At 38.0% G+C, this 23,243-nt stretch overlaps 1 protein-coding gene across 9 annotated transcripts in view; it reads right to left on the bottom strand.

The window, feature by feature from the left end:
- The window catches only part of LOC106978664 (uncharacterized), a 139,021-nt gene that overhangs the window by 66,027 nt on the left and 49,751 nt on the right, over window positions 1-23,243 (bottom strand). For all 9 annotated transcript variants that reach the window (XM_053211959.1, XM_053211955.1, XM_053211961.1 and 6 more), the window contains 13 exons: window positions 18,810-18,863; window positions 10,583-10,636; window positions 9,112-9,174; window positions 8,319-8,372; window positions 7,216-7,320; window positions 6,562-6,615; window positions 5,795-5,899; window positions 5,167-5,220; window positions 4,718-4,822; window positions 3,232-3,285; window positions 2,545-2,649; window positions 1,694-1,747; window positions 219-323 (listed from right to left, as the gene is read on the bottom strand). In XM_053211959.1, coding sequence (XP_053067934.1) covers window positions 219-323; window positions 1,694-1,747; window positions 2,545-2,649; window positions 3,232-3,285; window positions 4,718-4,822; window positions 5,167-5,220; window positions 5,795-5,899; window positions 6,562-6,615; window positions 7,216-7,320; window positions 8,319-8,372; window positions 9,112-9,174; window positions 10,583-10,636; window positions 18,810-18,863 — 966 coding nt within the window. The remainder of the gene's footprint in view (window positions 1-218; window positions 324-1,693; window positions 1,748-2,544; window positions 2,650-3,231; window positions 3,286-4,717; window positions 4,823-5,166; window positions 5,221-5,794; window positions 5,900-6,561; window positions 6,616-7,215; window positions 7,321-8,318; window positions 8,373-9,111; window positions 9,175-10,582; window positions 10,637-18,809; window positions 18,864-23,243) is intronic.

Raw genomic sequence — 23,243 nt, 5'->3', positions numbered from 1 at the left:
CACATATAGAAAACTGGTTTAATTTTGACTTTGTTAACTGGATACTCATAAACTCAAATGACATTCTCTGTGTTTTAGTCATTGATATGGTGTCTCACACTGCTCTTGGGCCTTCCCTTCTCCCTATGAAAAAGGGCATTTCCCCGCCCCCCCCCCCCCAAGTTTCTTGTAACTAACCTCTCTCCGGGGTTAACTAGTATATATGATAGTATGCTTACCACCAACATGCATGTTTTCAGCCAGATCTTTAAGTTCCGTATCTGCAAGCTTTATCCCCAGGTTGTTCAGAACAGTGCCCAGGTTGTTCATATTGACCTTCCCACCTAAGAAAAGTGACAGTCCATAAGGAATATTAAATGACTTCAAAAGAGAAGTTCTTACACTTTTTTGATACACATATCCCATTGTGAATTTTTTTTTCAACGTTTTTTTATTTTTATTTTTTTTTTATTTTTGGGACAGAGAGAGATAGAGCATGAACGGGGGAGGGGCAGAGAGAGAGGGAGACACAGAATTGGAAACAGGCTCCAGGCTCGAGCCATCAGTCCAGAGCCTGATGCGGGGCTCGAACTCATGGACCGCGAGATCGTGACCTGGCTGAAGTCAGACGCTTAACCGACCCGACTGCGCCACCCAGGCGCTCCCCCCCCCCCCCCATTGTGAATTTCTTAAGCAGTAGATCATTATTCACAAAATTTGCTTCGGACCAAACAGAAAATGTTTGCTCTAAAGTGAAAAAAATAAATTAATGGTCAACAATTTTAGCACAGAGACAAAATATTTTAAGCAGTCCATTACAAATTTAGAACTATGGCTACTTCCCTTGAGACTTGTCTTGGGGACCAGCCTACAGAAACACAAGGTTTTAAATGGCATTTAATACTGAAATTAGTTTGAGAATAAGGTACAGAAATATGGGATCAGAGTACAGAAAAGTCTCTCAAGAAATGGATGAAAAAGGGAAGAAAGAGATTGAGTTGTGGCCAAAAAGGGGTGTGGAGAGTTCTAGTTTGCTTATTTTATAGGATGGTGTCTGTGGAACATGTAAATGGGCTGAAGAGGTTGAAAATGGCCAGTGGGGCAAGGTCTTAAAAGATACGGGAGACAGTGGAGTCAAGGGCATCCTGGTAAGCTTTGAGGAGGAAGAGGGACTTCTCACTCATCCTTTATACTAACATGGGTGTGCTTAAAGATACCTGAATAGGGAGGGATTGAAGATGTAAAGCTGAGGGCTATCACTCTTGCCAGCCTCAATTTTCTTAATGAATTAAAAAAAAAAAATCTGGTTGAAAAAATGGTGTTCAGTGAATGCTTAGGGAATTCTGGTACTGGAGGCAAACATTATTTAGTTCTAAACAATAGTAGGTTGACTTTTGATGAATGAACTGCCAATTTAGTTTTTTCTATTTATTACGTTCTCTGGATCACTGCTAATCATTTATATTTTTTCCCATGTAAACATGAAATTTGATATTTCTCTTCCTGAAAATTTCGAACATGACAAGAAAGTGTGGTGCTTTACTTCCAAGATAGAACATCAGATTCAACTGCTAAAATAAAGATTGAGGTCCAAAACAGCATACATTTGCAATCAGTACATATGACAGATGGCAGCATTCAAATTCACATCTTGGAAACAGTATAAAATGAAGATCTCATATTCATTTGTATTCTTATTATGTTTCTCACTCACCTTTAAGGGACTTCACACCATCTAGCAACCTGTTCTTAAAGACCTTGTTATCATCTATAAAAAAGAACACAATTAAGGTCATAGAGAAATGATGTGGCTATTCACTAAAACTTTAGTAAAACTGAGATTTTCATGATTTGCCCTAGAAACTTCCCTCATTAAAACAAAGTTTGAGAGAAAATTAGGGAAAGTTTATAATATGGTAAGTCTATCTAAAATTTAGCATAGAAGGCACTCTATAACATGCACAGCTTTTTTGGAAAATATCACCTCTGACCTTTTATCCCCTTCTAGTCTAACACCACTTCTTTCCCTTGGTTGCTTCCCACAATTGCCTATACGTATCTAAAAAGGTAAGGGTAGCCTCAGAAATGTAGTCCCCTTGATGGCATGAGTCAGCATCATGGGGATGATTATTCCAAAACAGTTCCCTCTAGAATGAGTGAACATTTAAATTATTTTGTTTGGTATTTGTTTGTTTATTTACTGTTGCATCTTAGCAAATGGGGATAGTTTGAGTTTCTAAAAAAAAAAAAAAAAAAAAAGCTTAAGAGGAGACAAAACAAACACGGGGTAAAAAAGCCAGGCAAACCAAGAAACAGACTCCTAACTATAGGGAACAAACTGATGGTCACCAGAGGGGAAGATGGTGAGGGAAGGGTGACACAGGTGATGGGGATGAAGGAGGGCACTTGTGATGAGCACAGGGTGATGTGTGGATGTGTTGAATCACCAAATTGTACACCTGAAACTAGTATTGCACTGTATGTTAACTAACTGGAATTTAAATTAAAAAATCTTTAAAAGCTTCAAAGAAGACTTTAAGGTCACATCAGTATATAAATGCCTACCATTGAAAGGCAGATTTTTCAGCAGCTTCAAACGTCCCTTATCTGTGAACTCTATTCCCATGTTTTTCAGGATAGCTTTCACATCTTTGACATCAACCTCCCCTCCTTAAAAAAATAGACATCATTCCATATACGAATTTAAAGGATCATCTAATGACTCCAAACAGGGAAAATTAATCTATGGCTATGTAGATTAAATCGGTACAGAATAAAGAGCATAGGCCAATGAGACCTCTCCAAATATACTGACGATGACTTTCACAGAAAAAGAATTTGATCTCTAAGTGCTAATAAAAGAAGTCACAGTCACAATGACAATGGCAAGGCAACTCTGAACCCTGTGAGATTTACATTATGTATCTGCTATTCAATTGGAATATTATAAATTACTTATTCAAATAAATGTATAAAATAAGGTAAGATCTGTTAGTCTCATTTTTTGTCAGTTATCTGTAGTCTTTATCAAAATTTTACTTCATATATTATTTCACTAGTACAGAGTTTGGCCATTCTAAAAAAGAGAAGAGCAAAATATACAAATAAAAAATATACCAGAAAACAAATGAGTTGCTAGTAATTTAATCAACAAAGAAATAAATGCCATAACTAATATGGCAATTGAGGAATAATGATGAAATATAATTATTATAAATACTAAGTGTTTTAGATTCTTAATTTCTCTCTTACCTGTAGTAGCTTTTACTCCATCCATCACCTCTTTCAGACCAACCATTCCATTAGCTACAAGAAAAGGCACAATGAAAATAATGTCAGAAGCCCAGAAGACAAATTTAAGACATATATTTTAAGGAAACAATTCCATTAAAAATTCCTTACATCTTCATTTTACCTGAGACCATTTAGAAAATGCCTGGATCTCAGGGAGTTAAGATGATCTCGATTAATACAAAGGTCTCTTGTATACTAGAAACTGGGTCAGGAAAAGTGTGCTCTTCCTAGTATTTTGGATGCCATTATAAGCCATAGCTGAAGATACTATTGGAGTTGGCCAGGTATTCTGGTAACTTTACCTCATGTACCCACAAACAGCTGAGGAAGGGACCACTAATCCAGCTTGGTATGTTCTAAGATTGCTTCCTGCAGGAGATGTGTGTGAACTACATTAATGTATCAGAGCAGTTGATATGACATATGGAAGGATGGAAGAGACTTCACGTGGAGGAGAAGTTGAGAAAAATGTCCAGGGACATCATGCTATGTGTGTGAAACTACAAGCAGCTCAACATGGCTTGAACAGTGGAAAAATGAGAGAAGATATGTCCGCACAGGCAGATGGAGCTTGAAGGTCTCATGCACTATGATAAAAATCTTGGAACACGTTTTCGAGTGAAGATTTCATTAGACAGGAGGATAGATAGAAGAATGGCTTGTTGACTTCTCTATAAATAGATTTTCATATCCCTATTATTTTGCTTTCTTATTATTTAGGCTATTAGAGTCCTGACAGCACCCTCTGCAGTTTTTGGTATATTTACGGAAAGGTGATGCTGTTTTAGGTTAATTGTAATGAAGATCCAAGATTTATTCTGACTTTAAAATTGGGCTCTCCTCCAAGTGTCCATCAGTAGATGAATGGATAAAGACGTAGCACATGTGTGTGTGTGTGTCTGTGTGTGTGTGTGTGTGTGTGTGTGTGTGTGATGGAGTATTATTCAGCCTTAAAAAAAGAATGGAATCTTGCCATTTGCAACAACATGGATGGAGCTAAAGAGTATAATGCTAAGAGAAATGTTAAAGACAAATACTATATGATTTCACTCATATGTGAAATTTAAGAAACAAAATGAGTAAACAAAGAAAAAAAAAAAAAGAAGAGAGAGACAAACCAAGAAGTAGACTCTTAACTATAGAGAACAAACTGGTAGTTACCAGAGGGGAGGTGGGTGGGGAAATGGGTGAAACAGGTGATGGGGACGAAAGAGTATACTTATCACATATATATATAGAATTGTTGATATATTGTATACCTGAAATAATATAATTTTCTATGTTAACTATATTGGAATCAAAATTAAAGACTTAAGTAAAAAAAAATAGAATTGGGCTCTCCTCCAAGCTTTCTAACATGTATCTGTCAATTAAATCTATTTTCAAACATATCAGATATAAAAGAAAAATTAAAAAATGGCCTGAGGACATCTGTAGTGTTCACCATCAACTTGTAGATTTTTTGACAGCTTTGCAAGTTCCTCTTCCGTGAGCTCAAGTCCCAATTTTTTAAGGGTGTTGTCCAGGTTATTTACATGAACCTTTCCCCCTTAGGAAAGACAGAAGGTAGGAACATGAAAAAAAAGTGTATTATGCCAAAATTCTGCATGCATATCAACTTTCTATTTATTTACTTATTATGTTTGTTTGTTTAAGGTGAAGTGATTTTTTCATGCATGGAGAAGGGGTGTACAGAGTTGAAAAAAAATGCAAGTTCCATATGGAACTTCCCACAAGATAAAATATACGCTGTTATCAGTTAAAATGTGGATAGACTGCAAGAATCATAAATAAGGAATGATACCAAAGTGAGGAGCCAGGATTCATAATTGGAATAAAAGTGTCAAGTTGGGGAATGTCAGACAGTATGACTTTTAATTGGGTCTTACTCACCATTGAGAGATTTCACACCCTTTAGCAACCTGTTGTGATATACTTTTCCAGCAGCTGTAAGAAAAGCCATAATTCATGCCATGGGGAAATTAACATGAAATCACAAAAATGGTGTGAAATAAATAATAATTTAAATAAATAATTTCAAAAATAACATTTTAAGAAGAGTTGTCTCTAATTTTTAGTTTATTTCATCTAATATAATGAAGTTTGGAAACAGAAACCTCTCTCCTTGTGACAAACCTCTTTATTCCAGTACCTGAGGAAGTCTCCTTGCTCAAACATGAGTATAGCTTCCCTTTGCTTTTAAATTTCTGCTTCCCATATTTATTTTTTTGTCATGGATCTCCAATCTTTCTTTTTTTTTTTCTCTTCTCATGATATGAACAGATTAGTAGCTTGATAGGTAACAATATGTTTAGCTGTTAATGTCAACTCTGGTCTAAAGGGTTATTTAACTTCCAATATAAATTCTAAGCGACAGTGACAGGTTGCTATATACTTAGAACTCAATTTAATATTTTTTCTTTTATACTTTTGGAGAAAAATAAATAGAAACAAAGTTGGAAATATTTACACAGACCTAAAGACCAACAAAAGACCTCCATGACACCTCTATCAATCTCACCGTCAATTGGCAGTGTTTTCAGTAGCTTCTCTTTTTCCTGATCTGTGAGCTCAATCCCCAGGCTTCCCAGGAAAATGTTCAGGTCATTAGAATCGACCTTCTCATCTTTTAAGAGAGGGAACAATAGACATATAAGCTTTTGGAACTCTGGTATTCTATCAAGTTGTAAAATATGTTCTATGAAGTTTAATGATATCCTAATATCAAGATGAGGTGTTAGGCGAAGATGTTCTCAATTGCAGAACCCTTGAGCATATCTTATGGTAATAAAGCATATCTTTAGGAGCATATCTTATGGTATCTTATGGTAATAAAATACCACATTTATTATAAATTAAAGACCATTTTTCCTAAAGCCGGAAAAAAACAACTTTCAGAATAAAATCTGATGAGTGAATTAAGATAACGCAGATTCTTGTATAAATTATTCTTCAAAAACATTTGCTTTGGTAAGAATTATTGATGATATCAGGAATACATTATCTTGATCATTTCTAAGCTTCACCATGCCATTTTCTATACATTTCTAGATATTTTTCATTTAAACATTTGTGACCCGAAGCATATTACTTGCACAAGTAACAGAAAACTTAGGATTTAAAATTGACATATAGTCTTGTATCCTAGTGTAGAAACTTTCCTAATGTCAATCCATCATTCATATATTTAAAAATAAAACATCAGAATTTATAAGATACCAGAAATACCACTGAAAAAAACTATTATAAAGGACCGAAACCCTAGATTTACATCAACTTCTCATTTACCTGTAAAAGTTTGCAGTTCCTTCATCGGTGTTTTAGGAGAAGTCCTCCTATCAACTGCAGAAGAAAATTAAAGTCATAATGAGATATAAAAGACTCATGAAATATCGTGAAAAACAATGTGGGAGTAAATATAATAAATCCTAACTTACTATGTGCCAGGCATTATCTTAAGTACTTTATATATGCTTACTTAAGAACTATTTACTGAAGAATATCTTTCTAGGCTATTAATTTATTCAGTTTTCATTGTCTTCATTAATACTATAAAGAAAAGCCTAAACATAAAAACATGCCATTTCAAAAATATTAATTTTACTTATAGTTCTATACTATTTCAAAGCTATATGCATTAGTAATGGGAAGAAATTCAGAAGTACCGTCATCTAAGTGGCCTGCATATTTCTTTTTAAAATGTGGAAGACTGTCTTCTAGTGACCATAATATGGATAAAGAACATAAAAGACATTTATACAAAGGGCAATGTTTTCACGGTGACCTGGTAGCTGGCTGCTTATATGCTGTTTACATGCTTTGCCCATATTTATAGCTTCTTACTATCAGTGTAGATTACCATTCCTAAGGGCCCTTTCCCCCGCAACCTTTATTGTCCAAGCTCTCCCAACATGGAACTATGGTATCTGGAAACTTGCTCACCATCACCAGGGGGATTTTGAGTCAGAGCCTCAAGTTCCTTATCTGAGAGCTTGATTCCCATATTATCCAGTATTGCGTTCAAGTCGTTGACATTGACTTTCCCATCTAAGGAAAGAGAGTCCATGAAGAAAATTACGTAACTTCAAAAAAGAGGTTCAGGGGCGCCTGGGTGGCGCAGTTGGTTAAGCGTCCGACTTCAGCCAGGTCACGATCTCGCGGTCCGTGAGTTCGAGCCCCGCGTCGGGCTCTGGGCTGATGGCTCAGAGCCTGGAGCCTGTTTCCGATTCTGTGTCTCCCTCTCTCTCTGCCCCTCGCCCGTTCATGCTCTGTCTCTCTCTGTCCCAAAAATAAATAAACGTTGAAAAAAAAAATTTAAAAAAAAAAAAAAAGAGGTTCATAAACCTTTTAGAGACACATGCCCTGTTGTGAATTGCATGAGCTATATGCTAGTGTTCACAAAGATTACATATCATTTCGGGGGGGGGGGTCATATATTCTCTAAAGCCTATTCACAGACCCCCCTTAGTAGTAAGGTTAATAATCCTTGTTCTAAAATGTGAAAAAAAAAACCACACCAATTTTAGAACAAGAGACTAAGGACCTTATTATGCCTATAGAGAAAGTCAACTATGACATTAGAATGAAGGTCACTTCTCGTGAGATTTGTCTTGGGGCTCAGACTATAAAATACAAAGTTTTAAATACCATTGAATAAATGCTAAGTGAATTCTAGTTCTGGAGGCAAACATTTTTTACTTCTAAACAATAGGTTTTGATGACTGAATTCCCAGTTTAGTATTTATCTGCAGCTGATTAAATTCCCTGAATCAGTGCTAATCTTGTCTGTCACATTTTGCTATGCAAACTTGAAATCTGGTATTTTTTCTCTTGAAAAGTTTGGAAGAATCTTGAGAAAGTAGAAGGCTTTCTTCCTAGATATAAAGTAAAAGATCAGCAGCTAACGTGAAGCTTGATCTTCAGTGGGAGCATAAATTTGCAATCAGTATATATGATCAGTATAGCAGCAACCACTAATACCTTGGAAACAGTATAAAAGCAAGGATCCCATATTGGTCTGCACTCTCATTATGCTGCTCACGTACCTTTTAGAGACATCACAACTTCTAGCAACCTGTTTTGAAAGATCTTGTCATCATCTATAAGAAAAGGCAGAATTTAAGTCACAGAGAAATGTGGAAAATCACAGAGAAATTAGGAAAAATGACTTTTCGAGAGTTTTCTCTTATTTTAATAAAATTTGAGAGAAAATCGGGTGAAATTTAGCACATCATGCACACCTCTGTTCTTCTTCCCAATCCTGCCTTTATTCACTTCCAATTATTAATCCTTTCCTCTTTCACAAATCCCAGTTTAACCTTTGTTTTTTCCTTTTTTGTTTTTCACTATTGATAAAAAGACCCATCGTAATGGAAATGCTGCTTCCTAATCTAAAAGTAAAACCACTTAGGGACTAATTTCAGGTATAAGTGGACATTCTAAAAAAAAATTTTTTTTTTGAAATGGATTTTCTATATCCTAGAACTTAGGAAATGGAGATAATTTTAGAGCTTCTCGCAGACGCAGAAATCTAAAACTTCTTTTTGGGGACAGCTGGGTGGCGCAGTTAATTAAGCATCCAACTCTTGGTTTTGGCTCAGGTCATATCTCACGGGTTGTGAGATCGAGCTCTGAGTCCGGCTCTGTGCTGACAGTGCGGAGCCTGCTTGGGATTCTTTCGCTCTCCCTCTCTCTCTGCTCCTCCCTAACTCACACATGTTCTCACCCTCTCAATATGAATAAATAAACTTAAAAAAAAAACCTCTCTTTGAATACATCAATATTTAAAATGCTTACCCTTAAAAGGAAGAGTTTTCACCAGCTCCAAGCATTCTTAACCTTTGAGCTCGATCCCCATGTTTCCCAGAACAGCTTTAACGCTATTGACATCAACATTTTCTCCTTAATAAAAAGATTAAAACAATGACATACATGGAATTTAAGTACAATCAAATTATTGCAAATAATTAAACTAAATTATGATGCTAAAACAATAGGATTATGAGCTGGGGAAAGTAATGATCACTGAGCTCGGTCCAAATACATGGAGATAATGTCACTTATGGAAACATAATTGGCTTTTTTAAAATAAGTTTATTTATTTTTGAGACAGAGAGAGACAGAGCATGAATGGGGGAGGGGCAGAGAGAGAGGGAGACACAGAATCAGAAGCAGGCTCCCAGCTCTGAGCCATCAGCCCAGAGCCCGATGCAGGGCTCGAACTCACGGACCGTGATCGTGACCTGAGCTGAAGTTGGACACTTAACCAACTGAGCCACCCAGGCGCCCCAGCTTTCTAAAGGCTAATAAGAGATGGCACTCTCACTCTTAAATACTGAGAACAATACTGAGGGGTGATCGGGGTAGGGGAGAGGGGAAAGTGGGTGATGGGCATTGAAGAGGGCACCTCTTGGGATGAGCACTGGGTGTTGTATGGAAACCAATTTGACAATAAATTATACTTAATAAAAAAACAGAGAGAGAGAGATGGAACTCTCAACGGCGGTCATGAGAATGTATCCATAGGAGTTCCAACTATGGAGAACATAATTAACCAAGGGCCCCATCTTCTGCTTTGAAATTAACCTGTGTTTTTTTGCACTAATGCCATACGTATCATTGGCACTGGCCAATCACAAGTGCAGCCAAGATACTAGGGGAGCCCTGTTCCTGGAAGATACAGGTTGGTGATTCTAACCAGAGGATTCTTGAAAGCACTTTCGCCAGGCCCTCCTCAGACTGCATGACAATCTAGGATGCTTCCGCCCAAACATTTCTTCCTCTTTCCTTCGCCTGGTGACAGATTTGCCCTGCAGTCTGACAGCCTCCCAGCCTTTCAGGCATCCTCCTTATTTTCTCTTACGCAGGCATTTCCCCTAATCACGTCCTGGCATGTTTAACCCTGCCCCGGCTTTTGCTTCTTGGGAGGCTTGGACTAACATACTCAAAATGACAATGACACAAAGTGGGTATTTTAGATCTCTTTTGTCAATTTTCAAGCTGCAGATGGCTCATCTTCATAATTCTATTGACATGAAGAATGTATCACCTCTCCTTTAAGTAATTACCAGGGTCTTTTCCAAAGATTCATTTCACCTTTTATTGTTCATTTTGGCTGTCTTAAAATAAGGAAAATGAAGTGTATTCGTGAAGAATACATCGGAAAATTCTCCAATTTCTGGGCTACTGATTATGAAAACCTTAAACAAATAGGAGGTAAAAATGATAGAATTAGCCTAGCAATTAAGGCATGAAGAAAAACAGTTCTGTAAAAATTAGGATCCTATGTTTACATTAACTTCTCAATCACCTGTGACAGCTTTCACGCCATCCATCACTTTATTCAGATCAACTTTTCCATTAGCTATGAAGAGAAGGGACAATTGAGACATGTAATCAATGTCATGAGCTCCAAAAAACATATACAAAGGACATACGTTGATGGAAAATTCCAGATAAATTCCATTAATATCATAATTTTATACACATTATATTAAATCTCTGAATTTCAAGGATTTAAGCTGATCTATTTTTCCAGTGTTTCTGGATCATTGGTATTTATCAGCTCTCTGGTAGCACTTCAGGTACTGCTGTGAGCCATGAGTGCCATAGCTCATATAGGAACCACTAATTCAAACTAGAGTGTTAAATGAATACATCATAGAGTATGTAGTGCCTGGCAAGTTAAAATATCAGATTTTAACTAAAGGAAAGGGGAATGCATAGAAAGAGTCTTCTACATGGAAGAGAGGCTGAGAAATATAAAGTAAAACCACACCTGGGTACAACATATACAACAGATACATATGCAGTGCATGGAGAATTATAGTCGGTTCAGCACTGCAGAAGAATGAAGTATGGATTTGGGAAAGGAAAGTTCATACAAGAGAGGTAGGTTGGACTCAGATTATTAAGGGATTTGTAAGTAATTTTAAGAAGCTTAGCCTTTATCTACTAGGTTATATAGAATCATTGAGTGGTTGGTTATAAGTTCAGGAATGATATGGACCAATTTGCATTTTATTTTAATTTTCTTTAAATTATAATTAATTTTATGATTACAAAATTACATTTATATTGAAATATATAGAGAGTGATGTCATCAAGATGGTGACATAAGTTTTTCCTGACTTCAGTCCCCCTCACAAAAAGACCATCTTGCAAGTATCCACAGACAAGACACCATTGTGAAAATCCCAGGATATGGTTGTGAGGCTGATGAATCTCCCTGAACCACAGAGACTGAGAAGGACCACATTAGAAGGGTAAGACAATCAGCTATGCTCTGACTGCACTGCCCTTCTCCCAGGCTAGTATGGTGCTGCACTGAGAGGGCTTCCCAGAGCTATGGTTTCTCTGGTGGGAAAAAGAGAGCCCAAGGTAGACATCCAGCTCCTCCAGAGTTGTGGGTTGCTTCCTGGAAGGCCCACCTGGGTCCTGTCCCATAGGTATTGGGGGGGGGGGGGAGGTATCTGTGGATCTTAACCATTTGAGATCAGAATGAGATGGAGAAGGGAAACATGGCTTACATTAACCAGCACTTGGATCTTGGCAGATTGTTTCTCCTAGCAGCAGTGCCTGAGTAGATATCTGACACAGTGGTTTTGCCCATCTGCAGAGCCAAGATGGTGGTCCCTCTGGCCAGGGAACCATTCTGCTTGAGTTGGGTCCCCAGCCAATAAGCCTTTCTGGCCTTGGAGCCTCTTCTATCACCCCATCCAGATGAGGAAGCAAATTCATGGCTCCTGCCTATTGCTGAGTATAGATAGTCCTCTGTCCTGCCTGACCAGAAAACCTATTGAGACCATCCCAGAGACTGTGTAGATTACCCTACAGCCCCTCTTACAGCAGTGCCTGAGTGAAGAGCCCACTCATTGGCTCTGCCTCTCTGCAGAACTGAGCTAGTGGCACTATCTGGCCAGGGATATTGATGGATACTCCTGCCTGACTCAGGTACCCAGCCAATAAGCCTTATCAGCAAAGGAGCCTATGATATAGAGACTGGGCTGGGAAGGAAATTCAAAGCCCTGACCAGGGATGAATATAGCTTCCAGCCTTATCTGACCAAGAAGCCTAAGCAGAACACCTGGGAAGTTGCATAGTCCATCCTACAGATCTGGTTATAATGGTGCCTGAGCAGAGACCCCAAAATTGACAACCTAGAAGAAACGGATAAATTATTCCTAGAAACATACAACCTACTGAGATTGAATCATGAAGAAACAGAAAATCTGAAGAGACCAAAAACAAGTAAGGATATTGAGTCAATAATCAAAATCTTCTTCCCCAAAAGTCCAGGACAAATGGTTTTATTGCTGAATTTTTACCATTTAATGAAGAGTTAACACCAATCCTTCTCAAATTCTTCCCAAAAAATTTAAGAGGAGGGAACACTGCCAAACTCATTTCCAAGGTAGCATTTACCCTGATACCAAAGCCAGACAAAGATACTACAAAAAAATTAAAACTATAGGCCAATGTCCCTGACGAATATAAATGCAAAAATTCTCAACAAAATTCTAGCAAACCAATTCAATAGCACATTAAAAGGATCATATAGCATGATTAAGTGGGATTCATCCCTAGGATGCAAAGATATTTCACCATGTGCAAATCAATAAATGTGACATACTGCATTAATAGAATGAAAGATAAAAATCACATGATCATCTCAATTGATGCAGAAAAAGCATATGACAAAATTCAACATCCATTCATGATAAAAGCTGTCACTAAATTAGGTATAGAAGGAAAGAATCTCAACATAATAAAGGCCATGTATGACAATACTCAATACTTAACATCATACTCTAACAGTGAAAGGTTGAAAGCTTTTCCTCTATAATCAGAAATAAGACAAGTGCTCACTCTTACCACTCCTATTCAGTATAGTACTAGAAGTGTTAGCAGAACAATTAGGCAAGAAAAGAAATAAAAGTCACCAGAATCAGAAAGAAAGAAAGAAAGAAAGAAAGAAAGAAAGAAAGAAAGAAAGAAAGAAAGAAAGAAAGAAAGAAAGAAGTAAAAGTGTGTCTATTTGCAGATGACATTATTTTAAGTATAGAAAATCCTAAAGACTCAACCAAAAAAAAAAAAATAATAACTTGTTAAATTTAATGAATGAATTCAGTAAAGATGCAGGATACAAAATCAACATACAAAAATCAATGGTGTTTCTATATACTAACAATGAATTATCAGAAAAAGAAATGAAGAAAATAATCTCACTTACAACAGCATCACAAACTATAAAGTACTTAGGAGTAAATTTGGAAGAGACACAAATAGAAAGATATCCTGTGTTCATAGATTAGAAGAATTATTAACCTTAAAATGTCCACACTAAGGCAATGCCATCTATAGATTCAATGTAATTCTTAAGATTCCAATGGCATTTTTTACACATACATAAAACATAATCCTAAAATTCATTTGGAACCACAAAAGCTACACCAATCCTCAAAAGAAGGGTAAAGCTGGAGGATCACAATTTTTTACTTCAAACTGTATTATAAAGCTATAGTAATCAAAACAGTATGGCACTGGCATAAAAACACACACTTGGACCAATGAAAGAGAATCAAGGGCTTAGATACAAACTCATACATACATGGCCAACTTCTATTTGACACAGAAGCCAACAATATTCAAGCAAGCCTAGAATACTCAATGGAGAAAAGAGTGTCTTCATTAAATGGTGTTAGGAAAATTGGATATTTACATGACAAAGTGAGATTAGACCCCTGTCTTATACTGTTCACAAAAATCAACTCAAAATGAATTAAAGAATTAAATGTAAGGCCTGAAATCATACATAAAACTCCCAAGGGAAACGGAGAAAAAAGCTCTTTGATGTTGCTCTTGGCAATGATTTTTTGGATGTGACTCCTATAAAGCACAAGCAACAATATAAAAAATAAACAAATAAGTAGGGCTACATCAAACTGAAAAGCTTCTCTGCATGGCAAAATAACCATAAGAGACCCTTAAATACAGAGAACAAACTGAGGTTGATGAGGTTTGGAGGGGAGGTAAATGGGTGACAGGCACTAAGGAGGGCACTTTTCAGGATGAGCACTGGGTGTCATATGTAAGAGAGGAATCTCTGGGTTCTACTCTTGAAGCTAAGACTACACTGTATGTTCACTAACTTGAGAATAATAATAATAATAAAAGAATCAACAAAATGAAAAGACAGCCTATGTAATGGAAGAAAATATTTACAAACCATATATCTTATAAGAGGTTAATATCCAAACTATATAAGGAACTCATATACCTCAACAACAAAGAAACCAAATAACACAATTTAAAAATGGGTGAAATATCTGAAAAGACATTTTTCCAAAGAAGATATTCAAAGGGCCAACAGGTCCATTAAAAGGTGGCTCATCCTCACTAATCATCAGGGAAATGTAAATCAAAACCACAATGAGGTATCACCTCACACCTGTTAAAATAGCTATCATCAAAAAGACAAGAGATAGAAAGTACTGGTAAGGATGTGGGGGAAAGGGAAGCCTCGTGCACTGCTGGTGAAAGTGTAAATTGGTGCAGCCAACGTGAAGAGTATGAAGGTTCCTCAAAAAATTAAAAATGGAACTACATATGATCCAGAAATTATGATTTGGGTATATATCCAAAGTAAACAAAATCACTGTCTTGAAGACATAACTGCATCTTCACATCCATTATAGCATAATTTATAATAGCAAAGACATGGAAAAAACCTAAGCATCCATTGATGGAGGGATACATAAAGAAAATGTGGGGTATATATACAATGGGATATGAGGGTATATATGGGGTATATATACAATGGGAATGAGTTTTGGAAGCGTGTGGGTGTTTAGGAATTTGTCCATTTCTTCTAGGTTGTCCAGTTTGTTGGCATATAATTTTTCATAGTATTCCCTGATAATTGCTTGTATCTCTGAGGGATTGGTTGTAATAATTCCATTTTCATTCATGATTTTATCTATTTGGGTCATCTCCCTTTTCTTTTTGAGAAGCCTGGCTAGAGGTTTATCGATTTTGTTTATTTTTTCAAAAAACCAACTCTTGGTTTCGTTGATCTGCTCTACAGTTTTTTTAGATTCTATACTGCTTATTTCTGCTCTGATCTTTATTATTTCTCTTCTTCTGCTGGGTTTAGGCTGTCTTTGCTGTTCTGCTTCTATTTCCTTTAGGTGTGCTGTTAGATTTTGTATTTAGGATTTTTCTTGTTTCTTGAGATAGGCCTGGATTGCAATGTATTTTCCTCTCAGGACTGCCTTCGCTGCATCCCAGAGCATTTGGATTGTTGTATTTTCATTTTCATTTGTTTCCATATATTTTTTAATTTCTTCTCTAATTGCCTGGTTGACCCATTCATTCTTTAGTAGGGTGTTCTTTAACCTCCATACTTTCGGAGGTTTTCCAGACTTTTTCCTGTGGTTGATTTCAAGCTTCATAGCATTGTGGTCTGAAAGTATGCATGGTATGATCTCAATTCTTGTATACTTATGAAGGGCTGTTTTGTGACCCAGTATGTGATCTATCTTGGAGAATGTTCCATGTGCACTCGAGAAGAAAGTATATTCTGTTGCTTTGGGATGCAGAGTTCTAAATATATCTGTCAAGTCCATCTGATCCAATGTATCATTCAGGACCCTTGTTTCTTTATTGACCGTGTGTCTAGATGATCTATCCATTTCTGTAAGTGGAGTGTTAAAGTCCCCTGCAATTACCACATTCTTATCAATAAGGTTGCTTATGTTTGTGAGTAATTGTTTTATATATTTGGGGACTCCTGTATTCGGCGCATAGACATTTATAATTGTTAGCTCTTCCTGATGGATAGACCCTGTAATTATTATATAATGCCCTTCTTCATCTCTTGTTACAGCCTTTAATTTAAAGTCTAGTTTGTCTGATATAAGTATGGCTACTCCAGCTTTCTTTTGACTTCCAGTAGCATGATAAATAGTTCTCCATCCCCTCACTCTCAATCTAAAGGTGTCCTCAGGTCTAAAATGAGTCTCTTGTAGACAGCAAATAGATGGGTCTTGTTTTTTTTTTTTATCCATTCTGATACCCTATGTCTTTTGGTTGGCGCATTTAGTCCATTTACATTCAGTGTTATTATAGAAAGATACGGGTTTAGAGTCATTGTGATGTCTGTAGGTTTCATGCTTGTAGCGATGTCTCTGCTACTTTGTCTCACAGGGTCCCCCTTGGGATCTCTTGTAGGGCTGGTTTAGTGGTGACGAATTCCTTCAGGTTTTGTTTGTTTGGGAAGACCTTTATCTCTCCTTCTAGTCTAAATGACAGACTTGCTGGATAAAGGATTCTCGGCTGCATATTTTCCTGTTCATCACATGGAAGATCTCCTGCCATTCCTTTCTGGCCTGCCAAGTTTCAGAAGAGAGATCGGTCACGAGTCTTATAGGTCTCCCTCTATATGTTAGAGCACGTTTATCCCTCGCTGCTTTCAGAATTTTCTCTTTATCCTTGTATTTTGCCAGTTTCACTATGATACGTCTTGCAGAAGATCGATTCAAGTTACGTCTGAAGGGAGTTCTCTGTGCCTCTTGGATTTCAATGCCCTTTTCCTTCCCCAGATCAGGGAAGTTCTCAGCTATGATTTCTTCAAGTACACCTTCAGCACCTTTCCCTCTCTCTTCCTCCTCTGGAATACCAATTATGCGTAGATTATTTCTCTTTAGTGCATCACTTAGTTCTCTAGTTTTCCCCTCATACTCCTGGATTTTTTTATCTCTCTTTCTCTCAGCTTCTTCTTTTTCCATAATTTTATCTTCTAGTTCACCTATTCTCCCCTCTGCCTCTTCAATCTGAAGCGTGGTCATTTCCATTTTATTTTGCAGCTCGTTTATCGCATTTTTTAGCTCCTCCTGACTATTCCTTAGTCCCTTGATCTCTGTAGCAATAGATTCTCTGCTGTCCTCTATACTGTTTTCAAGCCCAGTGGTTAATTTTATGACTATTACTGTTAATTCACTTTCTGTTACATTGTTTAAATCTGTTTTGATCAGTTCGTTAGCTGTCGTTCTTTCCTGGAGATTCTTTTGAGGGGAATTCTTCCGTTTGGTCATTTTGGATAGTTTCTGGAGTGGTGCGGAACTGCAGGGCACTTCCCCTGTGCTGTCTTGAATAACTCGCGTTGGTGGGTGGGGTCGCAGTCCGACCTGATGTCTGCCCCCAGCCCACCGCTGGGGCCACAGTCAGACTGGTGTGTACCTTCTCTTCCCCTCTCCTAGGGGCGGGATTCACTGTGGGGTGGCGTGGCCTCTCTGGGCTACTTGCACACTGCCTGGCTTGTGGTGCTGGGGATCTGGCGTATTAGCTGGGGTAGATAGGCAAGGTGCATGGGGGGCGGGAGGGGCAGGCTCAGCTCACTTCTCCTTCTGTGATCCGCTTTGGGAGGGGCCCTGCAGCAGCTGGAGGGAGTCAGGCGCGCGCCGCCGGAGGTGTGGGTCCGCAGAAGCACAGAGTTGGGTGTTTGCGTGGTGCAAGCAAGTCCCCTGGCAGGAACTGGTTCCCTTTGGGATTTTGGCTGGGGGGTGGGCGAGGGAGATGGCGCTGGCGAGCGCCTTTCTTCCCCGCCAAACTGAGCTCTGTTGTCCCGGGGCTCAGCAACTCTCCCCCCCATTGTCCTCCAGCCCTCCTGTTCTTGGAGCAGAGCTGTTAGCTTATAACCTTCCAGATGTCAAGTCCCGCTTGCTGTCGGAACACACTCCGTCCGGCCTCTCCGCTTCTGCAAGCCAGACTCGGGGGCTCTGCTTGGCTGGCGGGCTGCCCCTCCGCCCCGACTCCCTCCCACCAGTCTGTAGCACGCACGGCCTCTCCGCCCTTCCTACCCTCTTCCGTGGGCCTCTCGTCTGCCCTTGGCTCCGGAGACTCCGTTCTGCTAGTCTTCTGGCGGTTTTCAGGGTTATTTAGGCAGGTGTGGGTGGAATCTAAGTGATCAGCAGGACGCGGTGAGCCCAGCGTCCTCCTACGCCGCCATCTTCCTCTCCGTCCTAACTCTACTATTCACTGACTTAATACAGAATATTTTTCCCCCACATAGAAGAGGTGTCATATATTAATGTCAAATTAAAAAAAAAAAAGAATTTGCTACCAAGACACAGAATTGAAATTATTTATTTTTATTTATTATTTTGAAAGAGAAAGAGAGACAGAGAGAGAGAGAGAATGAGTGAGGGAGGGGCAGAGATAAAGAGAGGGACAGAAATCCCAAGCAGGCTCCATGTTTTCAGGGCAGAGCCCCATGTGGCGCTTGATATCATGAACCTCAGACCATGACCCGAGTCAAAATCAAAAGTCAGCTGCTTAACCAACTGAGCCACCCAGGCACCCCAGAAGTTAAATTTTATTACTCACATGCAGAGATTTAAAAGTGTAACTCTAAGAAATTAGATAAAAAACGATCTATCAAATGAAGGATAAAATGGTAGAATAAGCAAAGAAATAAAAGTCTTTGAAATAGAATTTTGACTAAAACTTATATTCTTAGATTTATATTAACTTCTCACCTGTAAGAGTTTTCACTCCATCCATCAATTTATCAAGATCAACCTTCCCATTATCTATAAAAAAAAGTAAAGATAAAAATAATAAAATGATGCAGACTCAGAAAAACAGAGTATGAAAACCTTATATTGTGAAAGTCCACTTCTTTTCATTGTGCTCTATGTCAATCCTCAACTTATAAATCCAGTTCTTCAGAAATTCTGATAGAAGACGTGCCCTATTCCCTATCAGAGGTGAGCCAACTATCGTCCATTGGCCAAATCCAGCCCACTGCCACGTATCTTTTTATTTGTTCACCGCCTATTTTTATATGGCCCATGAGCTAAGAATCATTTTTACATTTTCAAATGATTGTAAAACCCAAAAGGATATTATTTGTGACACATAAAACTTACACAAATTTAAAATTTTAGTGTCCATAAATAACATTTTATTGGAACACAGCCACACTAATTTGTTTACACATTGTTTACAGCTGCTTTTGTACTACAACAACATTATTGAGAAGTAGGACAGAGATCACATCATCCACAAAGCCTGAAGTATTTATTATTTGCCCTTTATAGAAACATTGCTGACCCTGCCCTAGAAGATAGAGTCCACTCAGAGGCAATTTATACTCCTGAATTGTTTAGATTCACCCTACTTTATAAACCTGGAAGAAACTATTATTGATGTTGCCCATGTTCTATGACCCTGCTCAATTATGGTATATCCATAAAGTCTACCTATCATTGTATAATAAAGGAAAAATGAAGTAATCTTTCATATATTCCCAATATAATTTTTTTAAAAAGTCTTTTCAATTACTATGATAATCATGGAATGGCTAGTGACATATGACTGGTGTATTTTTGAAGCAATTGTTAAAAAACTTCATTCATCTCATCATAGGCAAATTTCCCTTTTTTTTCTTATTTTCCACTCTTTACTTAGTCATCATACATTAGTTACTGACAAGTGGTCAAGAAGTTCCTAAGAAGAGTTCCTAAGAAGAGGTATGGTATTTAACAGGATCACAAAAGATTGCCACTGAAACTGCTAGGTTGGCTCGTCACATCTCCACAGATTTTGATGGTAATGAGACAATGAGCCCAAATGGATTAAGATAGTTTATTACTTATACCCAAGAAGTAAGATCAGCATGGTGTTGGATCTCTGCCACTTTAGTCCCAGAATACAACACGGAACCAGCTGGACAGTGGACTGCTGGGACATGCGATGAGTTGTTCTGCTGCTGGGAAGCTCACCCAAATGGTACCCAACAAGTTTTATAGACTTATACAGAAATCTGCAGCTGTATCCTAAGGGAGAGAGGCGGAAAGTTGTGTTCAACCGAAACTAAGGAGATGAATGAGAAATGACCTTGTGACCGTCTCCTGTAGATAGGGAAACAGATGGAGACACTGCTTGGTGGCAGCTCTTCACAAGGCTGTCTACTTCCCCTTGTTCCAGGAGGAATTGTGACGCTTTCAAGAAAGACTATGGTAAGACTGTGGTCAAGATATATTTATGTGGCCTAGGTGGAGATGTGCAAAGTTGTTAGAGAAGAACCATTTCGCTCAAATTACATATCTAATATTTGAAATATGCTTGGTCTTAAGGGCACAAAGATAATTAAAGTACACTTTCTACTTTCAAGGACTTCAGAGTTTGGAAAAACTGGTTATGCTGAGTAAACAAAATTCAGAGATAGTGTACTTTTATGGAAGACTCTGATCAAATTGCCTGACATTTTCCCATATACACCACATAGGAATTTTCCTTTTCCATAAATAACAAGTTAAATTAGGAGATTAGTATCTATTATTGTCGAGCCAAGTATTTTATTTATTTATATATATATTTTTAATATAATTTACTGTCAAATTGGCTTACATACAACACTCAATACTCATCCCAACAAGTGCCCTCCTCAATGCCCATCACCCTCTTTCCCCTCTCCCCCACCCTCCATCAACCCTCAGTTTGTTCTCTGTATTTAAGTATCTCTTGTGGTTTGCCTCCCTCCCTCTCTGTAACTATTTCTTTTTTTTCCCCTTCTCATCTCCCATGGTCTTCTGTGAAGTTTCTCAAGATCCACATGAGTAAAAACATATGATATCTGTCTTTCTCTGACTTACTTATTTCACACCTTCCAGTTCCATCCACGTTGCTGCAAATGGCATGATTTTATTCTTTCTCATTGCCAAGTAGTATTCCATTGTATATATAAACCATATTTGCTCTATCCATTCATCAGTTGATGGACATTTTGGCTCTTTCCATAATTTGGCTATTGTTGAAAGTGCTGCTATAAATATTGGGGTACATGAGCCCCTATGCATCAGCACTCCTGTATCCCTTGGGTAAATTCCTAGCAGTGGGTCATAGGATAGTTCTATTTTTAGTTTTCTGAGGAACCTCCACACTGTTTTCCAGAGTGGCTCTACCAGTTTGCATTCCCACCAACAGTGCAAGAGGGTTCCCATTTCTTCACATCCTGGCCAGCATCTATAATCACCTGATTTGTTCATTTTAGCCACTCTGACCACTCTGATCACTTGGTGTGACGTGGTATCTCAGCGTGAGTGTGGCTTTGATTTGTATTTCCCTGATGATGAGTGATATCGAGCATCGTTTCATGTGTCCGTTGGCCATCTGGATGTCTTCTTTGGAAAAGTGTCTATTCATGTCTTCTGCCCATTTCTTCACTGGATTATTTGTTTTTCAGGTGTGGAGTTTGCGAGTTCTTTATAGATTTCGGATACTAGCCCTTTATCCGATATGTCATTTGCAAATATCTTCTCCCGTTCCGTTCCATCGGTTGCCTTTTAGTTTTGTTGATTGTTTCCTTTGTAGTGCAGAAGCTTTTTATCTTGATGAGGTCCCAATAGTTCATTTTTGCTTTTAATTTCCTTGCCTTTGGAGAGGTGTCGAGCAAAAATTGCTGTGGCTGAGGTCAAAGAGGTTGTTGCCTTTAAGCAAAGTATTTTAAATATACATATGTCCTATTGTAAAAGATAGATTACAAACTGTAAGAAGAATATGAAAATCATCTAGGCCTGGAAATCGGCTAACTTCCTTTTTTTTCCTTATAATTTAGAATATTTATTTTATATCATTGAATGATGTTTAGAGCTAAACCAATTTTTAAAATATCACTCTTATGCAGGGGCGCCTGGGTGGCTCAGTTGGTTGAGCGTCCGACTTCGGCTCAGGTCAAGATCTCGCAGTCTGTGAGGTCAAGCCCCCCCACCTCGGGCTGTATGCTGACAGCTCAGAGCCTGGGCCTGCTTCAGATTCTGTGTCTCCCTCTCTCTCTGCCCCTTCCCTGCTTGTAGTCTCTCTCTCTCTCTCTCTCTCAAAAATAAATAAGAAACATTAAAAAAAATTTAAAATTAAAAAAAATTAAAATGTCATGCTTATGCAAACATAAAAATATGTGAGATAAACTTGCAATTACTATAATTTCATATTTAGAATCTAATTCTTTTAAATTGCTGTTCAGCTCTTCAACTCAGAATCACTGGTGTCTGCTTTTGTCTCCAAAATATTGTCCAGTGTGCTATCAACAGCACTGGTGACACAGCATTTCTTGAGAGTAGTTGACACATAAGGCTACATTGGTTTTAGGTGTACAACGCAGTCATCTGATAGGTTTTTATACGTGATGCCACAGCACCACAGGTCTAGCTACCATCTGTCACCATACAACGCTATTACAATATCATTGATTATATTCCTTATACGGTGTCTTTTATTCCCATGACTTATTCATTCCATTACTGGAAGCCTGTATCTCCTACTCCTCTGCATCCATTTTGCTAATACTCACATCCCCACCCCTCCGGCAATCAGTTTGTTCTCTGTATTTACAGGTCTGATTGGTTTTTTTTGTTCGTTTATTGACTTTTTTTTAGATTCTACATGTGAGTGAATTGATATATTTGTCTTTCTCTGACTTACTTCACTTAGCATAATACCCTCTAGGTCCATCTGTGTTGTCCCAAATGGCAAGATTTTATCTTTCTTGACGAATATGGCTGAGTAATATTCCAGTGTGTGTGTGTCTTCTTTGTCCATTCATCTATTGATAGGCACTTAGGATGCTTCCATATTGTGGCTATTATAAATAATGCTGCAATAAACATAGAGTGCATCTATCTTTTTGAATTTGTATTTTTGTTTTCTTTGGGTAAATACTCAGTAGTGGAATTATTGGATTATATGGTATTTCTAGTTTTAATTTCTTGAGGAACCTCCATACTGTTTTCCATAGTGGCTGTACCAATTTACATTCCCATCAGTAGTGCACAAGAGTTCTTTTCCTCTACATCCTCACCAACAATTGTTATCCTCACCAACACTTATTATTCTCATTGTTTTGATTTTAGCCAGTCTGACAGGTCTGAGTTGATATCTCATTGTGGTTTTTATTTGCACTTCTCTGATAA

Source organism: Acinonyx jubatus, chromosome E1 (assembly GCF_027475565.1).
Source record: "Acinonyx jubatus isolate Ajub_Pintada_27869175 chromosome E1, VMU_Ajub_asm_v1.0, whole genome shotgun sequence".
NCBI lineage: Eukaryota > Metazoa > Chordata > Mammalia > Carnivora > Felidae > Acinonyx > Acinonyx jubatus.
This window is presented reverse-complemented; position numbering and strand designations above follow the sequence as displayed.